Source organism: Passer domesticus, chromosome 19, assembly GCF_036417665.1.
Source record: "Passer domesticus isolate bPasDom1 chromosome 19, bPasDom1.hap1, whole genome shotgun sequence".
NCBI classification, from domain to species: Eukaryota; Metazoa; Chordata; class Aves; order Passeriformes; family Passeridae; genus Passer; species Passer domesticus.
In genome coordinates, this window is record NC_087492.1 from 11577403 (window position 1) to 11600390 (window position 22988).

The window sequence follows — 22988 nt, forward strand, 5'->3', positions numbered from 1 at the left end:
GCAGCTGGTGACAGCCCAGCACCAGCAGTCACACACCAGGCACTTCTCAGCTCCATGTTTTCCTGCACTGCTGACACCTTGCAGTCTTCAGTGGTTTTCTCTCACCAGCCACAGTGAGATCAGCCTCACCTTTTATCTGTAGATAACAGAGATAAGCACTGAGATTAAACACCATGTGCACAGGAACCCGTGATGTCCCTCTGAGTCAGGGACCCCAGGTTTCCCTTACTCTAAGCTGGGTTGCCATTCTCCAAATGGAGCTCCCAGCAGGCAGGTGTGACCTTCAAGACCTGGGGAAGTAGCACTGTGGTTGCTTCATGGTTTGACTAAAGACTGGGAGGTGTTTAAAACCTGGATTTATTTTTAACCAAGCTGGTATTGCTTGTCTTGAAAGTCACTGCAATATAAGCATGTTGTTACTTGAAATAAAGACAAGGAGAATTAAACCTTCCATGAACGTATTTTAAATACTCATTAGTAGGAAATGAAACCTGAAAAATTGCAGCCAGTGTAATCACAAATATTTCTTTTCTTGACTCATCTTATCTCATTTTATTGTGGGGTAGAGAGGGACATTACCTGTACAATAAGCACAAATCTGTTGTTGCCTTCTCAAGTTCATTTCACATTTTCTGCAGCCTTTCATCTTAGTAATTCACTTTAAAAACAAATTTAAATTTTTATTAATGCAGTGATTTTGAGCTTCATTTGCCTGAAAACATGAACCAGGGGCAGTGATGTAGAAAGGACCTGATAACTAAGTCATGAATGCACAGGGCTGATTACTCCTTTGTGCTGTTGTGGGACAATACCAGCCTCTTGCAGCAAGGGAGAGCCAGGCTCAGGTGTGTGGGGACCACGGGAAGCAAAAGATTCCAGAGCAGGTGGTGGAGAAGGGGTACCCCAGTGGCAGGAGTGGGAATGGTGACTGGGATTTGTAGTGCTGTGTTTGACTGAGGAGGTGCTGAGGCTGTGTGTGTGTGTGTCTGTGTGTGTGTCTCTGTGTGTGTCTCTGTGTCTGTGTATGACTGTGTGTGTGTTTGTGTCTGTGTGTGGTGTCTGTGTGTGTGTGTCTGTGTGTGTGTCTCTGTGTGTCTGTGTCTGTGTGTCTGTCTGTGTGTCTGTCTGTGTGTCTGTGTGTGTGTGTCTGTCTGTGTGTGTGTGTCTGTGTGTGTCTGTCTGTGTCTGTCTGTGTGTGTGTGTGTGTATCTGTGTGTGTGTCTGTGTGTGTGTGTCTGTGTCTGTCTCTGTGTCTGTGTGTTTGTGTCTGTGTGTGTCTGTGTGTCTGTCTGTGTGTCTGTGTGTGTGTGTCTGTGTCTCTGTGTGTCTGTGTCTCTGTGTGTCTGTGTGTGTCTGTCTGTGTGTGTGTCTGTCTGTGTGTGTGTGTGTATCTGTGTCTGTGTCTGTCTCTGTGTCTGTGTGTGTGTGCGGGGCTGTTCTCTCCCCTGACGCCTCCTCCTCTCGTTAACAGCAGCAGCAGGAGCAGCACCCCCGCCAAGAGCCAGGCGCCTCCCCCGCACATCTCTCACCACCCGTCGGCGTCGCCCTTCCCGCTGTCCCTGGCCAGCCACAGCCCCCTGCACAGCTTCCCGCCCGCCCTGCAGCCCCCCGCACACCCTCACCACCCCAATATGTTTGCCCCTCCCACGGCTCTGCCCCCGCCACCCCCGCTGACCTCAGGGACGCTGCAGGTTCCAGGACACCCGGCTGGGAGCACTTACTCAGGTGAGAGCAGCTCTGGGGCTGGGCCTTGTGGTGTGGAGAGGCTGCTGAACACAGTGACAGCAAAGCCAAACAAACAAACGCAGCCAGGGACTTTCCCTCTGCCCCAGGAGGGATGCGTTGGGAAGGCTGTGCTTCTCCCAGGTTTGTTTTGTTCAACCCACAGTGGAACATGGCAGAGTTCACAAGGTGCCCACAAGGAATCTGTGCACCCCACAGCAGAGGTCTTCATGCAGTTGTGGTCTGTGCCCAGCAGTTTCCCTGGCTGCAGGGAGGGTCTGTGCTGGCCGAGCTCACAGCAGTGCTGGGCTCAGGTGTGTTCAGAAGGTTTGGGTTGGAGGGACCTTAAAGCCCATCCAGTGCCACCCCTGCCATGGCAAGGACATCTTCCACTGTCCCAGGCTGCTCCCAGCCCCAGTGTCCAGCCTGGCCTTGGGCACTGCCAGGGATCCAGGGGCAGCCCCAGCTGCTCTGGGCACCCTGTGCCAGGGCCTGACCAGGTCACTGATGGGAAGAAAATGGAGCATTTGTGTAATATAATTTTGTGTCCATGCCCCAGGATGCTTCTGGGAGGAGCAGCCACTTGTTTGCTCACTCCAGCTTGCTGGTCCACCCTCATCTATTCAGGACTGTATCCATGTCCATAAATGCTCAGAGAAATGTGAAAACAGGCTTGGTGAGAGGGGAAATGGAAACTTTGCAATGTCTCAGGTTTTTGGGATCTGAGGGAAGACCTGAGGGAGCTTTCTTACCCTGTACTGTGTCATGATTATCCACAGACAGCAAAGGAAGTGGCACAAGGCCTGGAAAAGCCCCAGAGCTTGGGGGAGTTGTTTTATTGTTTGTTTTCCCCTGCACTCAGCACTGGGAGGCCACACCTGGAGTGCTGTGTCCAGTTTGGGCTCCGCAATTTAGGAAGGACATGGAGGGGCTGGAGCATGTCCAGAGAAGGGCACCAAGGCTGGGGAGGGGTCTGGAGCACAGGTCCTGAGGAGCAGCTGAGGGAGCTGGGGGTGTTTATCCTGGAGAAGAGGAGGCTCAGGAGAGATCTCATCACACTCTGCAACTCCCTGACAGGAGGATGCAGCCAGGGGGGGTCAGGCTCTGCTCCCAGGGAACAGCGACAGGATGAGAGCACCCAGCCTTAAGCTGCACCAGGGGAAGTTCAGGCTGGACATTAGAAACAAATCTTCCACAGAAGGAGTGATGTGGAATCAGAATGGGCTGCCCAGAGAGGTGGTGGAGTCACCATCCCCAGAGATGTTCAGGAAAAGTTTGGATGTGGCACTCAGTGCTATGGTCTGGTGCCAGGGTGGTGTTGGGTCACAGGTTGGACTCGGTGATCTCCAAGGTCTCTTCCGAGCCCGTTAACGCTGTGCCTCTGTGCTTCTTGTTTCAGAGCAAGACCTCCTGCGGCAGGAGCTGAACACGCGGTTCCTGGCCTCGCAGAGCGCCGACCGCGGGGCCTCGCTGGGCCCGCCGCCCTACCTGAGGACAGAGTTCCACCAGCACCAGCACCAGCACCAGCACACACACCAACACACCCACCAGCACACCTTCACGCCCTTCCCCCACGCCATCCCTCCCACTGCCATCATGCCGACGCCAGCACCGCCCATGGTGCGTACCCCAGGCAGAAATGTGAGGATAAGTAGAGCACAACTCTATTCTTTATTACAAAAGTATTGTGGAGAATTTGCCAGGTTGTGGGGAAGGGCTCCTGTGCTGCCCAAGGGTGTCTGGGCAGGAGAGGCAGGGCTGTCCCTCTGTCAAAATGTGAGGTTCAGGTGGCAGCACAGGACTGAGGGACGAGGCTCTGGCCAGTCCTGCTTGGAGCGTTCGCTCTGGGGCCTCCTCCTTTGTCCTGTCCCGAAAAGTTCTCAATTTACTTTGAAGAAAGAAAAAATCCCAAACAGTTTCATTGGAAACTAATTTTCTGCATATTTTTTCCTCTCTGTTGGTTGCCAAATAATAGAGAAGTTGTCTTCTATTTTGCCAACAGAAGTAAAGCAAGGAAATATAAAGTAACTAGTTTGTGCTTTGATCCCTTTGCAGTTTGACAAATATCCTACAAAAGTTGACCCCTTCTACCGTCACAGTGTGAGTTTTATTGCTCTGTTTCCAACTGACTTCACTGCTTTTCTGTGGTGGGTTGGGATCACCACTCAATCAATGGCACAGTGTCAAATCTCTCCCTAATCATCACTCCAGGATTTACCATTACCGTCCTTGGTTGCTTTGGCTTTTGAAGGCTTGCATTCATGGTGCTTGTTTCTGATAAAGATGCAGTATCAGCTTTTCCAATCAAAAGATCTCTTGCTCACACACCATTTGGATCCAGGTTTGATGTGAAAAGATGAGACAGAAGGGCTGACTGTTCCATGAAGCAGGAGAGAGCAGTGATTCCATCACGGTGTTTCAGTTGTGCCACAAACCCTTGGGCTGATATTTTTGCTAAGGAACTTAAAATGAACTGACAAACTATCAGACAAATCCTTCAGGGATAGATAATCTAATAGTTTTCCCAATCTATCATACTTTGTTTGATAAAATCTGAAAACCTGTCTTATTATTCAGATTTCAAAGGCTCATCTGATCCACTGGGCTTGTTATGTTTTGAAAGCTCCGTGTGATGACAGCAACATGAATCCAGCTATGCACTAGATGTGTTTACTTAAGCTACCAAAAATGCTACTTATCATGATGAACTGATTTTTAAAATTCCAGTTACATGTAAAGCTTCTGCTCCTAAGGGTTTGAATCTGCTGATTGATTTGCTGCTGAACTCTAGGTTGTATTTTCTTCATCCTATTGGCAGAGGCAGGTGTCTGGCAAGAGTTTCTTAATCCAAGAGCAATATTTTGATGAGAGAAGGAGTACTGCATCAGCACTCAGAAATCTGCAGAGCATTTGGCTTTATGTGTTGGTTTTGCTTAGAAGTGGAACTGGGCAAAAAAAACTGGTTAAGACAATGGTGTCTGGATTAAACACAGCCCCTGCTCCCAGCCTGTCCTGCCCTGAGCTGTCCTGTCCATGTCTGGCACTTCATTTGAGGAGCTGGGACTCAGAGCTCCAGGAACACTGGGCAGACATTCCCACTTCCACTCCAAAGAGCACTGCTGCTCACCTGCACCAGTGTTCAATTGCACTCTGGTTTGCTGAGCTTCATGTGGCTTCAGGAGATTGTCATCAATGTGGCCTGTGGATCCCAGCAGGAACATGGAATTGGGAGATAGTACATGAATTTTAGACAAATCAAGCACAGAAGCTGGCAGTGTAGGATAGGAAGCCTTGCAGAAGTCTCCAGCTGTATCTGCTGTTCAAATTCAGTCAAATAATCTCAGAAATCTGGGAGTTACCTGGATTGCAAAGGTTATGGCCTCACCCCTGCAAGGTCAGGAAAGCTCCATGCTGTGCTTTCTTAGCCAGGGAGCCCTGCAGGGGCCAAGGCAGGGACCTGGTCTCCCCTGCCCTCCCTGGGGAAAGGTTTGTCCTGGGGAAGGGGCTGCCCTGTGGTCACTGTGGGACAGCTGCTGCCAGGGGATGCCTGTGGTGTCTGCACTGGGGAAACAGCCTGTCTGTGACCCCAGCCAGGCCAGGCCAGCTCCTTGTCCCCTGGTCCCTCCCCCGGGACGGGTCAGGGCACAGGGAATGGGAGTGACCTTAGCTGTGCTGGGGGCACACCCACAGGACAGGAGAAATACAAATACTGTCTGAATGTGGCACTTCCACAGAGCTGTTGTGGGGACAAGAGCTCCCACTGTAGATCCACACTGGAGCTCAGATACCTCAAAGCTGGCAGTGAGTGTGGGTGAACTTTGTGGGAGAACAAGGTCTGTTTGAGAATTAAAATCCATCTACTTTGGAACAGGGAGTACAGCTCACATAGAAGCTAATGTTGAGTTTTAAATCAGTGCTATTTCTTCTCTTTTAGTATTGTGAGACTTTGCTTTTACCTGCAGCTGCTGCCAGGTCTAGTTTGGCATCACATACACCTGGCCAAGGGAAGCTGTGGTCACTGCATGTTTCCCCAGGGAAAGCTAGAAGGGAAAACTTCTGCTCAAAAGAGAAGGAATTCTTGGGAAGAAGGAAGCATTTGACTATGAAATGTGAATTCTGAAAGCTGGAGGAATTTAACTGATACAAATTAATCATGGAAATAAACTATTTATATTTTATTAATAATTCTGACCTTGAGGAAAGGTCACATTTAATTAACTTACCACTTGTTATAAAACTGAGGAAAGAATTCCTTATTATTAGTCATAGCCAATAGAATATGAAGTATTATATCTTATGCCATCACTTAGAATTAGTCCATTACACAGAGAATTAAAGACAGAAGACACTGGAGAATTTAAAGCACATTTTACTCATTAAAAGTTATTGTGAATGAGGACAAATGTCTCTTAATGGTTTCTCAAATGCCTACAGTTCAGTATCAACTAATCTCAAAATGTTTTCTGCACCATTGGATGGAGCAGGTCCAAATTAAATAGAATTAAAAACAACAGCAGCAACAGGAACAGAAGGCTCAATACCAGGCTTTTAAACTGAGAAAATCTTCTGATACCTCTGAAATGTTTTCTCAGCTTTCAGTAAATACAATATATATAAATGACCTTGCAAGATAAGCTAGTGGAAGGAAAAATTATGAAGAAAAGCACATGTGTATGCCTGGCATATCCAAATCCATCACAACTTTGTGGAACTGATTTACTCTGGGGTGGGATTTGCTCAGTGTTTTCCCACCCCTCATGTCCAGTCTTTGACTTTGCCCAGTCCTGCTTCTGTTCAGTTGGCCATTAACTCATTTATTTTGATCTTAAAAGTAGCACACAGTAGTTTGACTTTGCTCAGCCATGATCAGGAGGGAGTTGGTCTCAGCCAGAGAACCCTGTTAGATTTTGGGGTGGCAATTCCAGTGGAACTGGATCCTCTCTTAGATCCATCCCCTCTGAGATTCAGAGGTTTCACACCAAGAATGGGTTCAGAGTGTGATGCTTGGAATCCCTGACTCCCACCAGGAAGCAGTTCGGTGTGTGCTAGCAGTATTTTCATGGAACTGGGAGAGTTTTCTGTCACAGCAAGAACCAAAGGTTCACCAGCAGAGCACAGAGACGGGCAGATTGGGATGGATGGTTTATCATGGAATCACAGAGTGGGTTGGGCTGGAAGGGAGTTAAAAACCGTCTCATCCCACCCCTGTCATGGCAGGGACACCTTCCTCTATTCCAGGCTGCTCCAAGCCCCATCCAGCCTGGTTTTGGACACTTCCAGGGATCCAGGGGCAGCCACAGCTGCTCTGGGCACCCTGTGCCAGGGCCTGCCCACCCTGCCAGGGAACGATTTATTTGTTTAATTTACCTGCTTGTTTCCCTTGTGTTTGTATGCATAGCACAGAGCAGCATCTCGTTTGTTCCCAAATTCCCTTAGGACAGAGCACTGGGCTCAGGGAGGTCCGTGGAGATGGGCACATTTTTGTGCTGAGCAATCTCTCTTTGTAAAAAAACTCCCATCCATTTCTGGGAGGTTCTGCCTAACATTTTGTTTAAATACTAGTCTTTAACAAATCGGATTGTCTGTCTGCTAATATTAGATGTGGCAGGATATCCTCTCAGACAGACTAATGAAGTAAGAATTGTGCATATTTTCCTCATTTCCTACAGATACCATTAAAATCCCAACCTACTAATGGAGTTTTAATGACACAATATCCTAGAACTCGTAAGGGTTTTTTCCACTTAAACAGGAGATTTCTGAGTCTCATTCAGCTCAGGATTCTGCCTTTTCTCTTGAAACCAGTCACAGACTGAAACCATTTAAAACCTCTCTCCAATTTAAAAATTAATAATTGAGGAGCAAATGTCTCCCTTATGCTCTGCTGGCCCGAGGCAGGTACAGGTTGCTGGCTGTCTGATTTTGGAACTGCTTTTAAGCTCTAAACCTCATGACATCTGTGAACATCCCATCGACTGCTTTAACTAACATTGTTGCAATGAGATCACCTCAATGCTTCTCAGTTTTCTCCATGTAACATTTTCCTACTATTCTGCAGGAATGCTCTCTGTGTCCTCCTCAGGTGCCTGTGCTGGTGGTGACCCAGTGCTGATGTTCTTCTCTTTTTATTGCAGCTGTTTCACTCCTATCCTCCAGCTGTATCAGGTATTCCTCCCATGATCCCTCCCACCGGCCCCTTTGGCTCACTGCAAGGAGCTTTCCAACCCAAGGTAAGGCAGGAATTACCTGGCACTGCTCAGGGCAGGGCTGGGCTTAGCAGGGGCTTCACATCCTGGAGAGGCTGAGCTCTGACCTACAGCTTCATTCCACAGGGGACAATTGTCTCTTTCCAGATTTAGCACAAAGAGAAGTTATTTCTCATTAGGTTCAGATACATCTACAAACTTATTTTTTAAAATTATTTATATAAAGGCATGGTTAACTTTAGAAGCAATATAATTAGTTCTGAGATAGCGTGCATTAATGAAAGGTCATGTAATAATCAGGATTTTAAGAAACGGTGCTCATTCTTGTTTACTCATTTTCATAATTACCTCCCAGCTCTAGCACAGTGCAGAACACTGGTTTGGCTCTCCTCATGGGTGATAACTGGGGGTGAGAAATGTGGCAAGTCCAGGGCTTTTCTCTTTTGTTTTTATGGAGTCAGTCTTTATTTATCAGTGGGAGGAAGTCAGTCTGTAGTCTTTGCAGCTAAAGGCAAATCAGGAGTGGAATTTCTGCACAGGAGACAACTTCTTCCTTAAATTGGCCCATCCACTCTAATGACTGAATATGTAAATTTCAGTTCATTAGTGAGATTCTTGTCTGTATGGTAATCAGACTGTTAGCAACTCACTTAATTGTCAGTTATGCTGGAGCTGATTTCTATTTTCTTCATTTTGACATAAGAACAAGCTCTGTCTACATGTAGGGGGTTGGGTTGTTTTTTGTGGTTTTGTTTTTGTTTTTTTTTTTGGGGGGGGTTCCCCCACAAAACTGCATTTTATTGACTGACTATTACCATTCAAATAATGGGAAGTGCTTTAATTTTTTCCAAGTGAATGTTTTCCTGATACCCATATTGTGGCAATCCCTGTGGATGAAGTTGAGGTCCTTGTGCAGTGATGCTCTACGTGCTGACTGCATCACTGATAATCAGCAGAGCAGGGGCTGGGTCCTCCACGTGCTGCTTTTGATGTTGTGTCATAAATGTGTTCCTAATCAGGTTTTTCACATTAGAAGATTTTCCAGTTTAAACAGTCACTGTTCCCCCAGTGGTTTTGGTTAAAGTAATGGGAAGTTGGTGGATAATCAAAGTGTGGATATGGAGATCATAATACTCATATTACTGAGTGGATTATAATGGTTCTCCTTTCCTTTATAAAAAGTTTCTCTCCATTGGTTAGACAATGTAATGATAAAGGACTATTATTTTGCACATTCTGTTGCTTGTAGGCATTGCTAGTGGTGTGCAGCTCATTAATGTTGTCTCTCCTTGTGGAATTTCCAGACTTCCAATCCTATTGATGTTGCAGCCAGACCTGGAACAGTCCCACATACCCTGCTACAGAAGGATCCACGGGTCTGTAAAAACTGTTTTCTTTTTCTCAAGTAAATCTGTTCCTTCTGAAAACCTTGAATACTAGAGCTGCCATCTTGAGAAAATCCAAATGAACACCCTTAAAACCAAAGCTGTCTGAGCTGTTTCATCAGGGAGGGCTGCAGAAGTTCTGTGGGAATATTGAAAACAGCCCCTGTGCAATGGCAGAGCTCTGTCCTTGCTGGCAGCTCTCTCCCCCCAGGCCCAGAGGTAAAGGCATAAAAGTCCAACGTAGAAAATGTACAAACCTCCCCAAGATTTATGTTTGTACTCTGTAATTGTTTTTAATGTGGGTAATGACAGCTATTCCCTGGGTTACTGTAGCATTGATTGCCCAGTGAAATACGGATGCGCTTTATCGATCACTTGGTGCCTCTGGATTTCTGAGTTCCAGGGGATGTGAACAGCATTTATTGCCTCAGCACTTTGTCCCTCTGCCCAAGGGTTGTGTGTGTTGGAATTGATGGCCATTATTTCCACGAGGAACTTCACACTCAAATATTTGTAGCAGAACTCTCAGACAAAAGCACTGAAGAGCTCTCCCTAAAATTCCGAGTTGTGGCATGGCTGAACCTCCTGAGCTGTTCTCTTTGTGTTGGGCTGAGTTCCAGTGCAGTGGAGCTGAGGCTGAGCTTTACACCAAGAGGAACCACATTTCTGTTTGTTTGTCTAAGTGCAGAGATAACCAGAACCTCCCATCAGGAAGTCATTTAGCTTTATGTTCCCTTTCAGCTGGGAGTGAGTTTCGATTATTTCAAGATGATGCATTGTGCCATCACTGCGTCTGCTAAGTACCTTCTGCACCTATAAATCTCCTTTAGTATTTCATTTCAAAACAGAAAATCCAAAACAAATGAGCAGTACCCAATAAATTGAATTATTTCCCAGCATTTATTGATGAAATATGAGCAAAAAAGGGGTAATAAGAAAATAATCTACTCTAAAAAAAAATCCCTATAGGCCACATCAAAAATAAAAATAAGAAAATTGGGGTTTTATATGGGCCCTGTTTAGCAACATCTGTTTCAGTGTGAAAATAATTAAAGCAAAGCCCATTTATGCCAGAGAGCAGCTCAGGCAGCAGTGAGGCACAAGGCCATGACCTTGGCTGGGGGGTGGGCACACTGCTGGTGTGCAGGGCATGGCTGATACCCCTTTCCAGCCATCCCAGCCCCTCTGTGGGGCCTGTCCATTATCCAGCCTTGCCATGAGCTGAGGAGCTCTGAAAGATGAGAGTAGGAGTTTGCCCAAAGGACAGATCTGTGCCTCCATCAGTGCAGTTAACCAGCCATTTCTGCAGCATTAAATCAACAAATTGCTGCTGCTGCCAGGGGCCAGAGCTCTGTGTGAGCCTGCTGGAGCTGCTTGTCACCACTCAGGTGCCACAGCCAGGGGGAGGGGACAGCACAGAGATGGAGGCTCAGGACTAATTATTATCCAAAAGGGCTTCATTTGAAAGTAAAATTCTAACATTTTAATTTAGTCTCTTAATGAAGCAATACAGATTTGTTAATTAGAGCAATTGTTTGAGTGACAGGCATGTAACCAAGCTGTCATTTCTTCTTCACAGTTGACAGATCCGTTCAGGCCCATGTTGAGGGTAAGAAATCTTCCTGTGCTCCTGTTTGTCAAGCTCGGCTCAGTCCCACCAGGTTGCAGCACAGAATAATTCCAATGAGATCTGCCAAGTGTCACCTGGGCAGTTCTGCCCTGCTTTTGGGGAGAGCACAGGCACTCCTGCAGCTCCTGATCACTCAAGGACAAGGCAGAGTTTCACAGTTGGAAGTTTTGCAACTTTTCATGCAACCCCTCATGTGAACACTTGAGCTTAAATATTGGTGATCCTTCCATCATGGTTTCCCAAGGCAAATCCCAGAGATCCTGGCAGTGATTCCCTGTTATTTCACTGCACTCTGAAGGAATTTGCTTTATTGTTTTACTGTGTGTTTTCAGTGTATTCAGTGTGGTACATCGCACCCAGGTATCTCACTGTCCACTGTAGACAGACAATCCACTTCAAACACAAAATATTTTAAAAATAAGGATCTAAAGATCCAGCCCATCACTCATCCAAAAGGGGTTTTTATTATTTTTTCAGCATATTCAAGAAAAAAGGTCTAGATTTTGATTTAGTGAACTTACTAAATCACTAGCACAGCCAGTTTTTGCAAATTAGCAAAAGGCTTGAGTTTAGGGTAGTATGGCTGTGAGATAGAATTTTTTAAAAATTATTTAATTATTGGTTGATACACAGTTAGAACTAGAAGGCAGACCATGTGCCATAGTTTGTGAAACATTTAATTCACAAGTAGCTTAAGGAGACTCTTGAATTCCTGTGATAATTTTTAAATCTGCAGGAGTCATTACTTGTGTAGGTAACTGCAGACCCCTAAGTAACAAAATTGAAGAAAGTATCTCTCAAATGAGTCTTTTTCAGACAGTTTCCTGCTGTGCTGGAAATGGAGTACAAACTCAACAGGAGGCATAAGGAGCACTCTGGTTCCTACCTCCCTCTCTCCTCCCTGTGACTTGTGGGGACAGGGAGGATGCAAAGACCCCCCAAAAAGAGTGAATTGCCTGGCCTCCATTGTTTTCAGCACATTTATGAGCTGAAGTCTTGGAGGGACAGACCAGCAATTACTTGAGGGAGTCAGATGAATTTTGAAAACCAGAGTGACCTTTAAAACCACTTCCATTTTCATCTTTTGGTGGAAATGCCAATCCTAGCATTTGTGGAACTGACCTGAGTGTGTAGGTGTGAGCAGTCCAGCTGTGCTGGGCAGCTGCTCACAGGGACACAGCTTCACAGCTTTCAGCAGCACAAGCTGCACTCTCAGCCAGTGGCATCACAGGATTACAGAAGTGTGTGCAGCTGGAGCATTTATGGATAGCCTGATAAATTCCCTAGCAAGGGACAAGTCTTTCCAGTTCTGTTTTCCAGGAGGATGGAGAGGGAACCCTTTGCTTCCAGTTGTTTTTGTGTAGGGATCTCCCAGACCAAAGCAGACAGGGCTCAGGGGCTATTTTCTGCTTGAAATAGAATAAAGCATCACAGGTGTTTGAAAGTTACTGATTCATGCCTTGTTTTTCCAGAAACCTGGCAAGTGGTGTGCTATGCATGTTCACATCGCCTGGCAGATCTACCATCACCAACAGAAAGTCAAGGTCAGTGCCTGGGAAGCCTGGACTGGGGTGGAGGGCCCAGGGCAGAGCTCAGGGAGGAAGGGCTGCCTCTCACCTGGGCACTTCTGTGCCATGGCCAGTGCCTTGGTAAAGTCACACACACAGCACTGAGCAGAACTCTGGTTTCCCAGGGTTGATATAAAGGTGAAAAGCTAAAGGCAGAGTCCCAGCAGAGTGTCTGGGATGTGCTGGAGCCAGGACAGCAGATCCTGGGTAAGAGCTCCAGCTCTGGAGAGAGGAGGGTTGAAATGGAGGTGAGCTACAAGGTGACTTTTATTTATTTATTTATATATGACTGAGGACACAAATGTATCAAGTTGGGTTTCTTTTGGGTTTTTTTGTTTTTTTTTTTTTTTTTTTTTGTTTTGTTTTTTTTGTTTTGTTTTTTTTTTTTTTGGTTTTTTTTTTTTTTTTTTTTTTTTGGTTTTTTTTTTGTTTTTTTTTGTTTTTTTTTTTTTTGGTTTGTTTTTTTTTTCTGGAGGCACTAGGCATGTGTATCCACTTCCTCTTATTAATGTTCAGGGGCAGGAGAGGGTGCAGGAAGACTTCTCCTGTCCCTAGGATGCTTTACCAGTGTGGCTGCACAGGCTCCCCTCAGCCTTCCTTCACAGCCCCTCATGGCTGAGGGTGGCACCTGGATGTGTCCAGGCTGCCCAGGCGGGCACAGCCTCTCAGGGATGTTGTGTTATCAGACACTGCCTCACTGCACTGCAGTTAGGGGATGGAAGTCCTGTCTTAATTATTTTTCAAGCTCTGAGACTTCAAGGGTGAAGGCAGTGAGCAGTTTTCCATTCTTCCTGTAACTGAATTTCCATTGCATATGGACTCTGGGAAAGTTTCTTGCCCTTTATGGTATTTTCACTGTACCCATCACTTAAAGATCTTGTGATGCTCCTACAGTTTTCAGTAAGTCAGGAATGGTTGCTGTTCTTCACTGCTTATACCTCAGGAATCAATAGCTTGTGTTAGAAGCTAAAATTACCAGGGAGTCCTTAGCACTTTGCAGCTTGTGTGTGCACTTGAATTGTGTAGGGTAGTGCTATAAGAATATGAAGATGTTGAACAGCTATGAAAACCTGCAGCTAATAGAGTTTAAAAATAACCCTTTTAAACAAGGTTGACAGGTTAATTTGCTGCAGTAGACATATCTCTCTTCTCTGCTTCCTTATGTTTCCCTTGCTAGTGATCTTCATTCATCTTCCCATTATCAAAAAAGACAAGATTATAGACCTAGAGAGTTATATGTCCTTTTTTTTATTTTATTGAAAAGGTATTTTCTTGAAATGAAATTATTATTCCCATGCTATCTGTGTCCTTTAAATCTTCCTTGATTTGATATTCAGAGAGAGGTCAAACCAGTATATTTATAACTCACAGTAAATGCCATTTTCATGCAGCCATTTCTTTTACCTCATACTTTTCCACCTTGCATGTTAAAAAAAAGAAAGCAAGAATAAAGCCCAGAAGCACATGAAAGGATGTTGCTTGAGTTTGTGAGGCTGTGCATGATGATATTTTCAGGAATAACTGAGAAGTGTGTCTGGTCAGTCAGGAGAATTGGGGTGGCCCTGGGTACACAGGAACCGTGTCCCTCTGCTGATGTGACCACAAAGGTGAATCTCTGCCCAAAGGCTCACACAGGACATTTTCTCCTTCTCCTCACTCACTGCCATGGCTGTGAAGGTGCCTTTTCTTCTGCACAAGCTGAAGGTGCTGCCTGACCACAGAGCAGGGAATCAAATGGGCTGGTTTGCAGTTTGTATGGGGATCCACAGGACTGCTGCCACTAACGATCCGGCCCAGTAATTGATTGCAGAGGGCAGCAGCAGGCACTGAAGGAGCAGGCACAATGGGAAACTTTAAAACACAGCCTTCCTGACCTCAGGAAAAATTGCATGCAGCTGTGGATGCTGTTTGGCTGCCTGTGCCTCTGCAGCAAGACCTGGGTAACCTCTGCACACCTCAGGGATTCAACAGGGCTGCACAGCAGTCAGGGCACAGAGCACATTTACACCCTCCTTACACTGCCCACTGCTCAGGACAGGATTTATGCTCCATAATTGGGCCTCTCTCCTTTAGGAAGGGCCTTACAGCCTGATCTAAGAGCAGTGCAGACATTTACATTGATTTTTGTGGCCAGCACGCTCAGGTGTTACACATTTTCTGGAAATACATTAGGAAGGATTGGCATCCAGGGGCTGCTCTCCTGAACAGCAGCTGGGGAGAAAGAAATCTGACCATTTCCCTGGTACTATTTTAGGGTAAACCAACACATTCAGAAATCTTTTAACACGTCCATGGTATTCCTGTTCCTCTTCAGACAGGGGATTTGTTCGTTATTTAGAGCAGCACCATTCATATGGCTGCAATTAAAGCTTCAGCCAGCTTTTGCTATTCTGAGTAATGCCTGTCAGGCGTTTATAACTTGGTTGTTAAAAAAGAATAAAAAGAGTTCACAGCATAAAAATCTGGCACACAGGCTTCAACTGAGACATTTGTATTTTCTGAACTCCTTTTAACTATTAAAGCACTTCAGTGTTACTTCCTTAAAAGCCTTGACCTTGACTTGGCCACCTTTGCAGTTTCAGTATTCTTGCAGGCCATTATCTCCAGACATAGATAATGCCTTTGTTTCCCTTTTTTTTTTCTTGTTTTCCTTCTTTTTTTCTTTTTTTTTTTTTGTTCTCATGACTACACAGACATATTTCTAGCACTTGAAAAACAGCTATGAGGCACGCACATTAATTTGATCATAACTTTTTAATATGCATATTTATATCATTGTAATAGTCTGTACTTGGGGCTGGCACAGCATTAAACACTGATTTATAAAGCGTAGCCTGCTCCAGAGCTATTGTTAAGATCTGCTGGTTCCTTGTTATCAATTTCTAAATCCTTTCAGCTGCCCTGCACAATTAATCAGCAATCTGCATTTAGGGAGTTCTGGCAGCACAGGTAATTGGGAATTTGGTTTTCTTCCTTCATTCTATAAAACTACTGAAGTGGGTACCCCTGAAATGGGGATGTGGCACAAAGAAGAGCACATCCTTCATCCACTTATCACTCACAGTGCAGCTGCCTCAGCAAATTCCCCTCACAAGAGGGAGGCTGCTGACTCTAACACATGTAAATAAAGACATGCAGCACTTTGAGTGTGGAGTGGGAGCTGTCAGAGTGGGACTCAACCACTCCTGCTCTGCACTCTGGTTCCTTTCAGCCCCTCACTGCAGGCTGAGGGGCACTGGAGGATGCTTTGCATCCAGCATTTCTTGGTGGCAGCTTTCCCTTGGGAATGAGTAGTTCTGGTCTTTCAGCACCCCTGCCCAGCTGGGACCAGGGCCAAGCTGACATTCCCATTTATTATTGTGGAACAGACCTGTCCTTATAGCTCAGCAAGTGTCTGAGGCCTCTTCAGAGAGTTTTATATTTGTTGTTGAAGGCAGCTCTGTGCTGAACACCCTGGAGGGGTGGGTGTTAGCATATGTGAAAACACTGGTGAAATTAGCAGGAAATATGCAGGAGCCTGAGCTTTTCCCACTTTGCCTTAGATCTCCCTTCCAGGAAAAGAGCTGTGCACCTGTGCTTGGGGTCCCAAAAGCCAATATTCTTGTTAAAACATTGGTATGAATGAACTGCTCTACCCACATCATTCTGGAAGTGCCTTTTGCTGTTACCTTTTCAGACAGTCTCTTCCAACTCCTGTTTTCCGTTTCAGAAACAGATGCAGTCTGACCCACACAAGCTGGACTTTGGCCTGAAACCAGAATTTCTGAGCAGGCCACCAGGCCCCAGCCTGTTTGGAGCCATCCACCACCCCCATGACCTGGCTCGGCCATCAACTCTCTTCTCCACAGCCAGTGAGTACTGAAAGTGAAATCCCCTTCTTGCTCCTTGCTCATTAAAATGCTGATCCTTGCCATGAATTTCCCATATGCTTTGGCTTATGAACTCTCTGCAAGACATGCCAGGGGCTATTAGTATATTTGATAAATATTTAAAAATTATTCTGTATGCTTTTATAAAAAGTCCAACCTGCTGGAACACTGCTAGGTAGTAAATGAAGGAACATTACCTCACAGAGTGATGTCTCACGCATCGTGGAGATCAGATGTTGGAAATAAGGTGTATTTCACACATATTTCTTTTTGTTTCTGACCTGAAACATTCACTCCCCTGCATCCCTTATCCTCTAACTGGGAATTTCTGTTTGGAAAAGCAGCTGCTCTTTGCATAGGACCCTGCAAGCCCCATGCAGGGCACAGCAATGTCAGCTCACATGAGCTGTTACAGAAGGGCCAGCCCAGAGCACAGCGAGTCTCTCTCTGAGCCTTTGCTGGGAATTGACCCCTTTTGCTTTGTTTTGGCAGGTGGGGGGCATCCAGCCGGGACCCCTTTTGGCCCACCACCCCACCACAGCAACTTCCTCAACCCAGCTGCTCATTTAGGTACGTCCTCTCCCAGCTCGGGGGAATACAGCTCAGACACTGACCACTGAGAAATGGACACTTCCTCTGGGGAGACACTCTGAGTAGTCTGCTTATTAACATTTACTAATGGCACATTTTAGCTGTTTCATTTTAGTCTTTACCCAGGTTGAAGTTCTAAATACACACAGAAAGTGTCACTGACTGTGTTTCGAAATACTTCTGGACATGAGAGGAGCAGAGTGACAGAGCTGGCTGGGTTTCATTTGAGTTAGGCTTAGAACTAGTCAAAAATGCCTTAAGGGCAAGACTTTGGATCACAGAGATCTTTCTTTCCTAACTCTTACTTAGATATCTGTTTTTCCACTAAAGTGAATAGGAGACATAGCTTTAAAATCTTGTGACCCATTTTCATGTGTGAGTTAGTGAAAATTTGTGAATACATATTAAAAACCAGAACCGCCCAAGTTACCAGATGTTGTTATTTCCTTTCTAGCTTACTGCTTTTGTAATAAGGTGATCTGCTCCTTATGGGAGCATCCAAGACCAAGACTTTATATTGGCATTTTATTTTGCATGGGGAAGGATTTGGGAGGGTCACCAAACTGTACTGCAAACAGACAATACAGGTGTATCATTCTGCACTTTGCTGCCCATGGAAAATGCTGGCCGTGGCCTTCTTTTTATCTGTGTTGGTATTTATCAGAAGTGACTTCATCAAAATTGTTAGACTTCTCCAAAATAAAATGAGAATTTGCTTTATATGATTTTCCTGTTGTCTGTATGCATTAACTAAAAAAATTATTCCAGCATTTTTCAATCCATACTAGTTTTTTGTGTAGTATGAGCAATAAACACCAAGGGAATCACAGAATGTTCAGGCCAGCATGACATGTCAGTGGAACAGGACATTTTATTTATACCCTGGCTCTGGTTTAGTGGACATGGCCTGAAGGTGTTTGGAGCACAGTTACCAGAGTTAATGATAGTCTGACTAGCAAGGGACATTTCCTGAGGAAGGAAATAAAAGGAAGTAAAACTGGAGATGCTTGCAGGTTTCAAATGAAGTATCACGTCCATTTTAACATGTTGATTTTCATTAAGAGGGATTTTTTTAGTAGATGATGCCATGGGTACGAGCAGGAACAAAGGCAGTGTTTTGTGTCCCAGCCCCTCAGAACCCTGCTGTGTGTGTGGGGACGCTGTTCCAGCACTGCTGGGCACATCTGGGGTGCAGGGGGGTGCCACAGGGGTGCTGGATGGGAGCTGGCAGCCTCGGGGGTTTCAGCTGTTCCTGTTGGTTTGCAGAGCCCTTCAACCGGCCGGCGTCGTTCAGCGGCCTCACCGCCGTGGGCAGCAACGCCTTCGGGGGGCTCGGGAACCCCACAGTCAGTGAGTACCTGGGCCGTGCCCTCCCTGCTCTGCAGCTCGCCAGGGCCACGCAGGGCACTCGTGGCTCTCTTTTGTACTGGTTGGTTACATCACCTACCACTAAAAGATGGGAATTTGGAAAGTAGTCTTTTCCAGTTGTCAGTAATGTTTTTTGTTAATTATTTAATAGTTTGGGTTCAACCTAGTGCTAAATGTTACCATTACATTGTTCATTAAAAAAAAAAAAATAGAGCCTTTGAGTGTTTGTGAAATTTCCCATGGTTTTGTTGCATGTTCAGAAGTAAATAATGTGTGCAGCTAGGGAGCTGTGGATGGAGACTTTTTTTTCCTTTCTCACCAGTAATTCAGGCCATGTGCCTGGAAAAGATCACTAACCTGCATTTACTAGTCCAGGTTCATCAACATTTTTCTAAATTTAGCCAGTCACAGAAAATCATCCTTTTAAAAGTCACTCTCTTTCTTCATACTTCAAATCTGGCATGATTTTGGTCACATGTTATTTTATTTTGGTTCAGGATCAAATGCAACAAGTTCCATTATTTATAGTCCCTATAACAGTCATTTCCTGATGTCTCCAAAACATTTGGAATAAGGATCATTGTCGCTTTTATCTTACTCCTTCATCCCTTGTCAATTTTATCCACAGCATTTCCCTTTCCAATTAAAAGAGCTGTCAGATGCCTGCCCATTTTTAGGAATGAGACCCTCTAATGAATCTCTGTTAATTTCCTTTCCTTTTCCAGCTCCCAATAATATGTATTCATTTTAACTCTGAGTGCTGTAAAAGTTGTTTTGGTAAGTACCTTCACTAGAGCATACCTTTTTCTTAAACCTTTTTGTTTTCCACTTCACCATTTCAGCACCCAACTCAATGTTCGGCCACAAGGATGGCCCCAGTATGCAGAGCTTTAGCAACCCTCACGAGCCCTGGAACCGACTGCACCGAACTCCTCCTTCGTTCCCGACCCCTCCGCCCTGGCTGAAGCCAGGAGAGCTGGAGCGCAGTTCATCTGCTGCAGCTCATGACAGAGATAGAGATGTAGATAAACGAGACTCATCTGTTAGTAAAGATGACAAAGAAAGGTACGAAAGAACACTTCCAAGAATTGTCTAGTTCAAAGCTTGGGGCTCCGTTCCGCTTTTAACCCTCCCCAGCCTGGCACGTTGTGAACCCAGAGCTTCACCAGAGGCACACCTGGAGCTGTCCCCAGGGTGGCACCATGGAAGAGGCAGGTTTGCAGCTCAGGTGTTCCCCTCTGCAAGGTTTCTCTTCCCACTTGCACTGCGCACTTCACCTGAAGGAGCTTTGCTGGAGCCCAGTTCAGACAGTGTCAAGTGGGAATAGAATCAGACCCACCCACTCTTACCTTGTGGGTCACATTGTCGTAGGTCTTTTGAAGGGTTAACTTGGAGATAGTGCCTGACAGGATGGAAAAAAGGATCCTGAAGTCTATCAGATACTTATCTGCACCTTCAAATACTTAAACAACTTTGTAAATGAGACCTTGTCTCCAAACAAGTAACACTTCCTCCCTCCTCAAAAAACAGCCTGACCAGAGGAATTAGTGCTAAAGGTGTGAGCTGAGAAGACTAAAATGCACCAGGAATGTCATGTGCCAAAACCATAGCAAGCTTCAGAGCATGCAGTTCATGAAAAGCACCTTCTTTCCCCTCAAAGAAGTCCCTACACTTGCACTGCTCTTAACACACCTTCCAACACAATTTCTGTTCAGTGTTTTACATGGACTTGCATGCTCACATGTCCAGGCTGGGAAGGGTTAATGGAAAGTGAAACCTGGTCATATTTATTTTTGTCAGGACTGTTCCCATTATTCAATTAACGCAGTAAAAATTCCTCTTAACATTGCAGTACCAAATTTATAAGAGTTTGCCATTCAGCAAGTGTCATGCCTTCCTTGAAAACTGTAGAGAGGCTGATTTCGGCTTTTTCAGTTGTGGCTTGATGGCTTTCCTGTTAAGTTTGCACATTACTACGTAATGGCTATTTGTTTCTAATATTTTAATCTAAAAGAATATTTAGGAGATGTGCTTTTCTGACTTCTCTGTCACTAACCCAAAGATACGCATTAGTAGCCTTTTCTAAAAGAAGTTATGCTAACACATTAGATATTCTAAAACTACATGTAAGAGCTTTTCTGCATTGTTCTAAAAGAAAGGCGAACTACAGATCTTTTCACCTACATTTTCCATTTGGAATATTTTCTGTTTGGTAGCATAGCTTCATTATTTTCATGTCTGATGTTAATGCTTCAAAAGAAATTGCTGTTACAAATTGGGTTTTCTGTCCTGCAAAAGGCTTAAGCATGTGAGTAACTTTACTGGCTTGAATGGCAAAGCATTTTAGTTACTGTGATCTGGGTACACTGTAGAATTATGTGATTGTTTTGATTGCTGTTTTGTTGTTTTCTCATGAAGTGTTCTGCTGAAGAAAATCCCTTACTGAAAACATTCCTTGCAAGCTACTTTGGATTGCCTGAACTCCATATCATAGCTCAGAACATATTTCTTTTCAGTAATCAGAACATATTTCTTTTCAGTAATTTGAGAGCTTAGCAGTAAACATCATCCATCCCTCATACTTGTGCACAGTTCCAGCTTGCAGTGAGTGCAGTCCTGGTTTCACCCCTGCAGCTCTGCTGTGTGCCCAGCTCTGTGGGCTGGGACATGGCACTGCAGCATGTTCACGCTGTGGGCTGTGTGAGGAGAGGCTGAGAATCCCTTCCCAGAGCTGTGCTCCCTGTGGAGAGAATGCCTGAGGAGTTGAGAGCCTCTCCCACCTCCTCGTTAACATCCAGTGGCACCAGTGGGGTGAGCACAGAGCTTTCTAGTTGAGGTCCCAAGCTTTGTTATCTATTTGAAATTAATTTGCCCAAGCAGGAGGAGCTGGGAATCACACCCAGAGGTTTGATTTCATCTCTAAATCATCTGGTCATCAAGGGTCTGACATTACCAACCCAGGAATGGCCCAGGTAGCCAAAAGCATTGACCTCAACTCCTGCCTGCAGTGGAAAAGTCCCTCTGAGCTTGGAGCTCCCCACCTAAGGTCGGTGTTGGATGGGGTGGAGATCCCTGGTGGCTCCTCTTGGATCAGCTGCATGGCCTGTGCAGCACAGCCCCTTCCAGGCAGACTGAGAGAGGTGAATCCCTCAGAGAGCCCAGACAGAACTGCAGCAGTGACCCTTTCCTGGCTGGGAGTGGCACTGCAGGGCCCTGACTGCTCCTGGAACATTGCATGTCCCTTCCACCTCAGGGTATTCTGGGACTCTGTGATCAATTGCAGTTGTGGAGGGGTTTTTTTAAAGACTCTTTTTTTCCAGCCCGACAATAGGGGGAAAAAAAAAGTAAAAATAGCAAATGTGAAAAGCAGGATTTGTTACTTCTCAACAGTATTTTGTTTAAAAGATGTCACTGAACACTTCCAGTACAATAATAATGGCATTTAAGGGTCGGCAATCCTAGAGCATTAGACCAAACTAACCAAGAATCTGTTGATCTTTCAATCAATATAAATGAGGCACACACCTCAGCATAAGAAATTTTGTATTTTCCAGTGTAGCACACAGCCTCAGAATTTCTCTTACTTGGTAATAAGTTAATTGGATAATGTGATTTTAAGTTTCTTCTTTGTGGAGGCAGTGGCTTAGAGCTGTTCTCATATTATCAACCTAAGGAGCTCTTGACAAATGTGAGGATTAAAAAGTTATTTCTTCTCTGTCCACTGGACTATGTGCAACTCACTTAAATGAGCTGGATAATCAGGAGCCTCTTGAGATGTTACCAACACTGTCATTGAATACAATGACATTGGCAAAGGAATTTGTCATTTTGGTTGCACATATATTTCTCCTCAGTTACAGAAAACAGCTGTTATTTTTTCTAAATTTTATGTCATTTAAAGTACATCAATTATATAGAAAATTGATTAAATATCAACAAAAGGACTGAATCAGCTTTTGTAGGAAATAAAACATTTAAGGCTACCCTCTGAACTAGTCCCATGAGCAAAATAAATAAAAGATTAGGTATTGCAGAGCCCACAAGCCAGTGTTTTCCCAGCAAAGTAAAAGAATTGAACTTCATGTTGAGAATACTTCACTGGAGGGCCTTGACTTGGTCTCCCTGTGTCCAGATGTGGAAGCTGTTAAATGCCTGAACTCTTGGTGGAGAGCAGGTGGAAGGAAATTAGAGCTAGGATGTGATTTCCAGATTGTTCAGGTCCCATTGAATGAAGGCAGCACCTGATCCCAAGCAGTGAAGTGCTGGACAGTGCAGACGAGGCAGGGCTGGAATCAGATGCTCCATCTTCCAAGTGTTTTCCAAGAGTCACATTCTGGACTTTGGAGGTCTCTCAGACATGGCCCATGAAATGACAGTTTCAACAGTTCAGTCTAGACACAGCAAAAGATGCACCTGGTGAAATTCGAATGAGAGTTTCCTTCTGCCAGGCATTGTTTCTGCATTTGCTGCAGTTTCACTGTCCAAAAGTACCTAGAGGTACAAATCTCACACAGCTCAGCAAAAAAAGTAGGTAGCAGAAATTGTACAGGTGAAGGAGCAAGTGGAGTCACCCTCTGAGCTGCCCTTGAGCAGCCAGTACTGCTGGTCTTGCCCAGAGTGTCACCTGCTGGTGACACCCAGCCTTCAGG

The 22988-nt window shown here is 45.1% G+C and overlaps 1 protein-coding gene across 9 annotated transcripts in view; it reads left to right on the forward strand.

Annotated features, from left to right (window-relative positions):
- The window catches only part of AUTS2 (activator of transcription and developmental regulator AUTS2), a 778310-nt gene that overhangs the window by 750634 nt on the left and 4688 nt on the right, over positions 1 to 22988 (forward strand). For 3 of the 9 annotated variants that reach the window (XM_064394832.1, XM_064394836.1, XM_064394840.1), the window contains 11 exons: positions 1472 to 1725; positions 3122 to 3363; positions 3778 to 3822; positions 7857 to 7952; positions 9233 to 9304; positions 10893 to 10922; positions 12416 to 12487; positions 16221 to 16362; positions 16873 to 16950; positions 18238 to 18321; positions 19182 to 19404. In XM_064394832.1, the coding sequence (XP_064250902.1) occupies positions 1472 to 1725; positions 3122 to 3363; positions 3778 to 3822; positions 7857 to 7952; positions 9233 to 9304; positions 10893 to 10922; positions 12416 to 12487; positions 16221 to 16362; positions 16873 to 16950; positions 18238 to 18321; positions 19182 to 19404 (1338 nt within the window). The remainder of the gene's footprint in view (positions 1 to 1471; positions 1726 to 3121; positions 3364 to 3777; positions 3823 to 7856; positions 7953 to 9232; positions 9305 to 10892; positions 10923 to 12415; positions 12488 to 16220; positions 16363 to 16872; positions 16951 to 18237; positions 18322 to 19181; positions 19405 to 22988) is intronic. The other 6 variants (XM_064394834.1, XM_064394838.1, XM_064394833.1 and 3 more) reach the window with 5 other exon arrangements.